Below are 7,465 nucleotides of genomic sequence, written 5' to 3'. Positions count from 1 at the left end.
CAATTTTTAATTTTTTTAAAAAGTTTTTTATGACTTTTACAATTCTTTGCTCTGTGGATCTGAGGGTGTCCGAGCACCGCAGCATCCCTTCCCCCCTCCCCTCACACACACCCCGGCCCCAGCCTGGTCCCTGCCCCTCGGGGGTCGGGGTCTTTTGGGGGTTCGGGAAGGGTGTGTGAGGAAAACACTTTCCTGTTCCTGCCCGGCCATGTCCTCCCACGGCTTCGTGGGCAGGGACCCAAGGGACCTCTGCAGTGGCAGCAGCGGGTGAGACTGTCTCAACCCCCAATTCTCATCATTTTCCTCTGCCTTTCGGTCGAGAAAATGAGCTCACTGTGAAAGGCACCTTGGGCTCTGCCCACGCTCAGAAGGAGCAGGTCAGGCCACAGGGCCCACAGCTGTCCCACACCACGGGCCATCCCAAGGGAACAGGGGTGGGTGGCACGGTGGAGTTGTGGCCACCCACTCTGAGCCATGGGAAAGGGGAGGACAATAAACTTGCACTGCACCTGTTGCCAGGAAAGGGATGGTTTGTGGTCTGCACTGTCACATCTGGCCCATTGACATCACCAGCCCGTGTCACCAGCTGTCCCCAGAGCTCCCCCGGGGCCTCGTCCTTCCCAGGTGGCAGCAGTGGGGGGCAGAGGGGGTCTACCTGCTCAGGAGACCTTCAGGCAGGTGCTACTCATGCCAGGCATGCAAAGGGAATGGCAGAGCAGCCCTGCTTGGGGTCTGGCACTTGCCATGCCAGGCAAGCCCAGGGAAGTGGCAGCTGGGATTTACTGACACCACACAACCAGTTTGTGGGTGCTGGGAAGGTTGAAGCTGTGGGATTTTGCCCTTGGAGAGGGGGGTTGAGGCACATGAGGTATTTGTGACTGGGCATCTGTGCCACCACCATCATCCGGGGTGTATTTTAACACCCCAGCTGCTCACTCCTTCTATTCCCAATCCATCCATTCCCCTGAGGGGGAAAAGACTGAAACAGAAGCCCCCAGCTGGTGCTGTGTCCCAGGGCTGGCCACCCCCAGCCACCAGTGTGGCTGCAGCCCCACAGCCTCACCAATCCCCACGGACCAAATCTCAGCTTTCCTGCAGGGTTTAACCCCACATTCTCCTGTGCCATCACCTGCTCCAGGGATCCAGGTGGCTCTGACCCCAACCAGCCCTCCCCAAGCCCCATAGGGAAGTGGCTGGGAGCCATTGGTTTAATAAAATTTTACCTTAAAAGCTGCTTTTTAATTCCTCCCCCCGTTGCTTCATGCGTAATTGCACCTTTGGTTGTTTTGTTTTGTTTTTTTGGGTTTTTTTTTTTGTTTTTTTTTTTTTTCTGCGGGTGTCTGTCCCAGCTCTCAGCTATCTCACACTTTGCTTTAGGAGTTTCATTTACGTCAAAAGCACCTTCCCTGCAACCTCATGCCCCCCGGGGCCTGAAATTCCTCTTCTGTTCTGCTTCCTGTATGGATTTTCTACAGTCCCCAACTGCTAATTCACTACCCCCGACTTCTGCTTTTTCTGTTTGTGCAGAGCTGTGCAGATGCCCTTGTACAGGCACACAGACACACACTAACAGTCACACGCAGACACAGGCAGACAGACAGACACAGACACACAGACACAATCGCACACACAGACACACACGCACACTCCCCGCTTCCCTTCCGCTCTGCCCAGGGCTCAGTTTTAACCATTGCTGCTTTCTTCTCCCTGTAAAAACCTCTGACCAGCTTCCAACCACCCTTCCCACTTCTCTTTTTGAGTCCCACCCCCTGGCCGGCTTCGTTTTCAGGCTGCGTGTGGTGTTTTGGAAGCGGCACGGGGGGATTTCCCTGGGTGGGATGCAATGGGCTGCAGGGGACCCCTGCATCCCCCAGGGAGGTGAGGGTCTCCCCTCTCTGCCAAGCAAAGGCTGGGTGGGACAAAGGGGCAAAGGAGGGTGGGAAACATCTGCAAGTGCTTGGCTGTGGGGGTCTGAGCTGGCAATGCTCCTTCCCTTATAAAAATCTCAGCCTGGATTTCGTGCACCCCCTCAGTGGGCAGGGTGGGCCATGGGCAGGGTGGTGATGGGTGAAGAGGTGATGGAGGGGTCCCTGATAGACCGGGGGGTGCTGGAGGGATGGCGGTGGACCCGGTGGTGCTGGGCAGGATGGTACCGGGCAGGCCGGTGCTGGAAGGGGTGTCCCAGGGACTGGCTGCCCCCGCAGAACCCGCAGCTCCCGCGGCGCTCCCCGCAGCCGTGTCCGGGCTCCCGCTGCCCCCTCCCGGGCACCCCCAGCACTGCACCCGCAACCTCACGTCCCGCCGGAGCTGGGGGGGGACCCCAGGGACAGCGGGGGGTGACCGACCCCCGGGCTGCCAGGCTGGAGACATGCGTGGGACAGTGATGCTCGCTTGGGGCCGGAGCGGGAGGGGGTCCCCAAAATGCACTGTGGGGGTCGTGCCAGCCCCACATTGGGTCTTCTGTGACTGTCACAATTTGTTCCCCTTGGCACAGCTTTGGGATGCATCTGGGATCCCTGGGGACAGTTCGCTGCTGGTCATGATGAGACCCTCATCCTCCGGGTGCCAGCTGGGGATCCACACAGCACCAGGCATTGAGCAGCCTCTCCTTGCTCCCCAGCACCCTCAGATTTCCAGGGGGGGCCCCAATGAACCAGCACCCTGGGTGACTCAGAGCTCCCTGTGTCACCTCACTGAGCCCTCGAGCACCCACCTCAGCATAACCACGCACCCAGTCATCAGTCATGGGAGCAGCAGGAAGCAGAGACCAAGGGCAGCCCACATCCAAAAAAGACATCCAGTAGCTCCTTGCCTCCTTCCAGAGCTTTTCTTCTCCCTTTTGCCTACTGTCAGGAAATCTCAGCATAGGAATTAATTTCCCCATCTTTTTTCAGCAAGACCTGGCAGGGGAAACTGAGGCACATGGCTCTGTGTTCCTCACCAGTGGGGACAAGAGGGGAAAAAAATATCTTGGGGCCACCCAGAAGAGGAAGTGCTGGAGCCTGTGTAGAGACATGTGACTGTCCCAAGGGAGACCCGATGGGAAGCAAAAACCAGAGGGGAATTTTGCTGCTGTGTTTTGAGGAATTGGCTCAGTCCTCCAAAGCAGCTTCCAAAGGGCTTCCTGGGAAGTGGCCGTGGTGGAGGGAAAAAACCCTGCGAAAGCAGCTGGTGGGGCTGCAAGAAGCAACCAAAGTTTTGGAGTCCCTGGAAAGAAGGCAGAGCTGGGACTGTGGCTGTCTGTTTTGAATAATCCCAGATGGTCTGATAAAGATATTGCTTCTCCCCACAGTCCTTCCCTCTCCTAATCTTGCCTTGGGAAAGGACTCGTCTCAGCAGAGCAGGGAGATAAGCACTGCCAAGAGACCTGAGGCTTCCCACCAGCAGCCTTGAACAGAGCTGGGAGCTCAGGAGGGAAGATAAAACCCCAATGGTTTTAGTGCTTGTTTAAATCCTTTTTTTATAGTCTGAAAGTGAAAGTCTGAAAGCGAAAGGCCCCAGTGAAATGAAAACCACTGCCACCAGCAGCAGGTTGTAAGGCTCCCAGTAGCCATGTAGGGTGTTGGGGGCATCTACAGAGGGGGGGAATGGTGAGGACCACGACCTGCTGGCAGTGTCAGTCACAGAGGGATCACCAGCTGCAGTATTTCTTAGTTGAGGGCCTGTAAAATGAGCATATACTGTGTGTTTGCTAGAATACATCCACTGCTGTGCAGCCAAGCAGGGGAACAAAGAAACTGGAGGAAAGGCACAGTGATAAGAACAAATCCCTGACACTGGTGTTTATTGGGATGTGGTGAAGCCCTGCCAAGGTGGTCCTTGGACTGGTGACACTTTCAGGCCATTCAGGACCAGAAGTCAGACTGGAGCCTTCTCCCAGCCAAAAGGTTTATGGTTACCCTGGGACATGGATACCAGCTGTGGGAAGTCTTTCCTTCCTTCCTTCCCCCAGCCCTCGGAGCCTCTGGGCCTGCTCACCCCTGGCCTGGATGGAGCAAGTGAGATGGGGCCACCGAGTGAGAGCATGGCAGTGGCCCAAGTGCCACATGGCTTCTGTGGTCAGGAAGGAGCAAGGGGGCTGCCACCTCTGCCACAGGGCTGCACAACACCCAGCAGCTCACAGATTATCAGCCCCTGTTCCCTGTCTCACTCATCACCTTCTCCCAAAGCTCAACCAGCCACTCAGCTCCTTTTATCATCCACCCCACCCATCAACCTCTGCCTGATGCTCCTGGGCATCCACTCTCTGCCCAAAAAAACCCTGATTCAATGTTGTGCTGCCACTTGCAACACTAAACTCCCAGATTTCCACCCATGGATCCATCCACTGAACATCCACATCCATGTCCCCCTGCACTCTTGGGTCCGTGCTCCCACCGCTCCCGCACACCACTGGACCCCGGTCTCGGTTGCTGGGTCCAAGCCGGGATCTCCCAACCCCAGGGCCGAGCCCTGGAGCCGTTCCTAAACCGGGCATAGAATCCCTCCCCATCCCGCCGGGCCGCCCAAAGCAGCGGTGAGGGGCGGAGGAGGGGGAGGAGGCGGCGGCTCCGCCCGCAGGGGCCGGGCCGAGTCCAGCTTGGGCGGCGGGAGCCGAGGACAAAGGTGGCCGTGAGGGACCGGGAGCGGGGCTGGGGGGGCGCCTGGGGGGCTGGGGGGGTGCCCGGGGCAGTGGGGGGACTGTGCGGGGGGAGCCAAGCCGGAGCGCTGCCGGAGAGGGCAGCCCTCCCGTTCCCAAATGTCCCCAAGACTTTGGGGACCCCAAAGAAGTCCCCGAGCTGCCTGGGGGATCGCAGTCCTCGCTTCCCCACCACTTCTTTCCCTCTCGGTGCCCCGAGAGCCCCCGTTTCGTCTCCGAGGTCCCCGCGATCTGGCTTCATAGGAAAATAATAATTATCCGGGCACGTGTCCTCACTCTGCCCCTCAGGCTGGGGTGACCTGACCAACCAGCACAGCGGGGACACTGGGGTGGTGTCCCCGTCACAGCACCCAACCCCGGATTCAACTGTCCCCTGGCCACCACAGCCACCACTGCTGTCACCACCGATGCTGGCGTGTGCCGGAGACGGGAGCTAGAGGCAGAGTCCAGGTAGGTGGGAAGCCTGGCGTGGCGAGGCCACCAGCGACTGAGGGGACAAGGGGAGAGGTGGCCTTGCCCGGGTGACGGGGTTGATGGCCATGGCTTCCTGGAGCAGCAGCGGGATCTGCAGCACAAAGCCATAAACCCTCCCCGGGAGGTGTGGGGAGGAGCACGGCCACACAGGGCCAAGGGTGGTAAGGTCACCTGTGGCAGGTGACAGGGGGCACTGGGACATGGGGCTCCTCGTTGGGAAAATACTCATCAGGAGGGGGAAACCCCCTCCCCGAACCACCCAGCACCCGTCGGCCCCAGCACCATTGCTGGGAGCGGGGTTATCCTGGCTGCCATCACGGGGCTGGTTATTCACCATCTCCATTTCCTGGGTGCCAGGGCCGGGAAAACAAAGCCGAGGGCTTATTACAGCGCAATTAAAGGCACACCCACTCCTCCGGGTGCTGTCAGAGCACCCTCTGTCCCTGCAGGGCACCGAGCCATGAAGCTGAACGAGCGGAGCCTGGCGTTTTATGCCACCTGCGACTCCCCGGCCGACAACGCCGGGTTCCTCTACAAGCGCGGCGAGCGGCACACGGCTTACCACCGCCGCTGGTTCGTGCTGAAGGGCAACATGCTCTTCTACTTCGAGGAGAGGGAGAGCCGGGAGCCGGTGGGAGTCATCGTGCTGGAAGGTTGCACTGTGGAGCTCTGCGAGTCGGCCGAGGAATTCGCCTTCGCCATCCGTTTCGGCGGCGCCAAATCCCGCACCTACGTGCTGGCGGCCGAGAGCCAGGCGGCCATGGAGTCGTGGGTGAAGTCACTGTCGCGGGCCAGCTTCGACTACCTGCGCCTGGTGGTGAGGGAGCTGGAGAAGCAGCTGGAGGAGATGCGCTGGGGGGTGGCCAGTGGATGCGGGGGTTGCCGGGGGCCACCTGGATCCTGGAAACAGGAGCCCTCAGGGCCGGAGCTGTGTGTGGAGAGGCTGTCGGCTTTGCCCACTGTCCTGCCCAAGGAGAACGGCTGCGCCGTGTGGAACAACGCACCGGGAGCAGACCGGCCGCCCAACGTCTCTGGCTGCGGGGGGCACGATGGAGATGGGAACCCACGGCCACCGCCGCTGCCACCGCGCCGGAGGGCATCGAGCAGCGAGGCAGGAGGTGTCAGGGTGGCCGTGGTGGAGAGCCCATCCTCCTTTTGTCAGCTTCACGAGCGGTACGGGCAGGAGGTGGCCCGGCTGAGGCAGGACTGGCTGGAGAGGCAGCGTGGCCCCCGGCTCTGAGAGGTGGCACGGCCCTGCAGACCACGCCAGGACCTGAGGTGGAGAGGAGATTGTCCTCGGGACCACCTCGATCCCCTTCTCACTCTTGGATGTGCTCTCCTGTCCGTGCTGGTGATGGACACCTGCTGATGGTGCCACTAAGGCTGAGGGACACCGGTGTTGTTCTGTGATGGTGAAATGCCAGCCTGACACTGATGGCTCAGTGTGCTGCCCACCAGGCATGAAACCCCCAGGCTCTTGGTGCTGCCAGGCTGTTGGACACCTCATGCCAGGCAGTGAGTACTCCCTGATGGGATGAATCCCTCTGGCTATGGGTGCAGGGTACAAGCAAGATACAAACCACTAGTTGGCTGATGCCTCCTGAGAATTGACCACTTCACTGGGTCTGGTGGGGCCCCACGATGCTGTTTGCAGTGGGGTCAGGCACCAGCAATGCCTTGCAAGGAGAATTTGGATGGGGTGTCACTAGGAGATACCGCAGGGAGCCTGCTTCCCCTCCCAGCCTGGAATGAGAGACTGACTGAGGTCAGCTGAGCTCCACCGGATCCCTCTGCTCCAGCAGGATGTGGTTTGAAAATTAAAATATCAACCAGCACAGCCCTTCCTTAACGGCAGCAGCACTGCCTGCCCCGGGAAGCGGGTGACACCCGGCCCAGGGCGTTTGGCACAGGGTGATGGCTTCCTGCAGCCTGGCTGGGGAACCTGCCATGGGGACAGACCCTGAGGGGACACCGTGGCTGCCACAACCACCTAGCCAGGAGGATATTTCAGGGCAGGGCATCATCCTGGGACAGCTTGCTAAGGGGAAGCTCAGGCAGCCCACAGGAACGTCTGTGTCAGCAGCACAGGGTGTTAAATGATTCATGTGCCGAACCGGAGCGATGCCGGTGTCGCGTGACACCCGTGCTGCTTTTGGGTCCCCAGTGGTTCATCCCGATGGTAAAGCTGATGGGTGGGAGGTGGGTTGATGCACCTCAAGGCTGGGGGGAGCAGTTGGGGTGGCCCAGGTTTGGGCTGGATAGGTCTGACACCATTCAAGGACTGGCTACAATAAAAGTTGAGAAATTCCCTCCTGGTCCTGGTTCTTGTCTGAGCCTTTAAACCCCTGGGGG

General features: G+C 59.6%; 1 protein-coding gene across 3 annotated transcripts; it reads left to right on the top strand.

The window, feature by feature from the left end:
- Nucleotides 1-4,530: 4,530 nt before the first annotated feature.
- PHETA1 (PH domain containing endocytic trafficking adaptor 1) lies at nt 4,531-7,422 on the top strand. 3 transcript variants are annotated; one of them, XM_071762785.1, is made up of 3 exons: nt 4,531-4,605; nt 4,928-5,089; nt 5,563-7,422. In XM_071762785.1, the coding sequence occupies exon 3, from the start codon at nt 5,574-5,576 to the stop codon at nt 6,351-6,353; it is 780 nt and encodes a 259-aa protein (XP_071618886.1). In that variant the 5' UTR covers nt 4,531-4,605; nt 4,928-5,089; nt 5,563-5,573; the 3' UTR covers nt 6,354-7,422. The 3 variants fall into 3 exon arrangements, with proteins under 3 accessions (XP_071618886.1, XP_071618884.1, XP_071618885.1); XM_071762783.1 differs by having other exon boundaries at nt 5,543-7,422; XM_071762784.1 differs by lacking the exon at nt 4,531-4,605 and having other exon boundaries at nt 4,636-5,089.
- Nucleotides 7,423-7,465: the final 43 nt, after the last annotated feature.

Source organism: Heliangelus exortis, chromosome 19, assembly GCF_036169615.1.
Source record: "Heliangelus exortis chromosome 19, bHelExo1.hap1, whole genome shotgun sequence".
Lineage (NCBI taxonomy): Eukaryota > Metazoa > Chordata > Aves > Apodiformes > Trochilidae > Heliangelus > Heliangelus exortis.
This window is presented reverse-complemented; position numbering and strand designations above follow the sequence as displayed.

Bases quoted from the DNA above. Each gene is read 5' to 3' on its own strand.
- PHETA1 (XM_071762785.1), top strand. From the start codon at position 5,574: ATGAAGCTGAACGAGCGGAGCCTGGCGTTTTATGCCACCTGCGACTCC.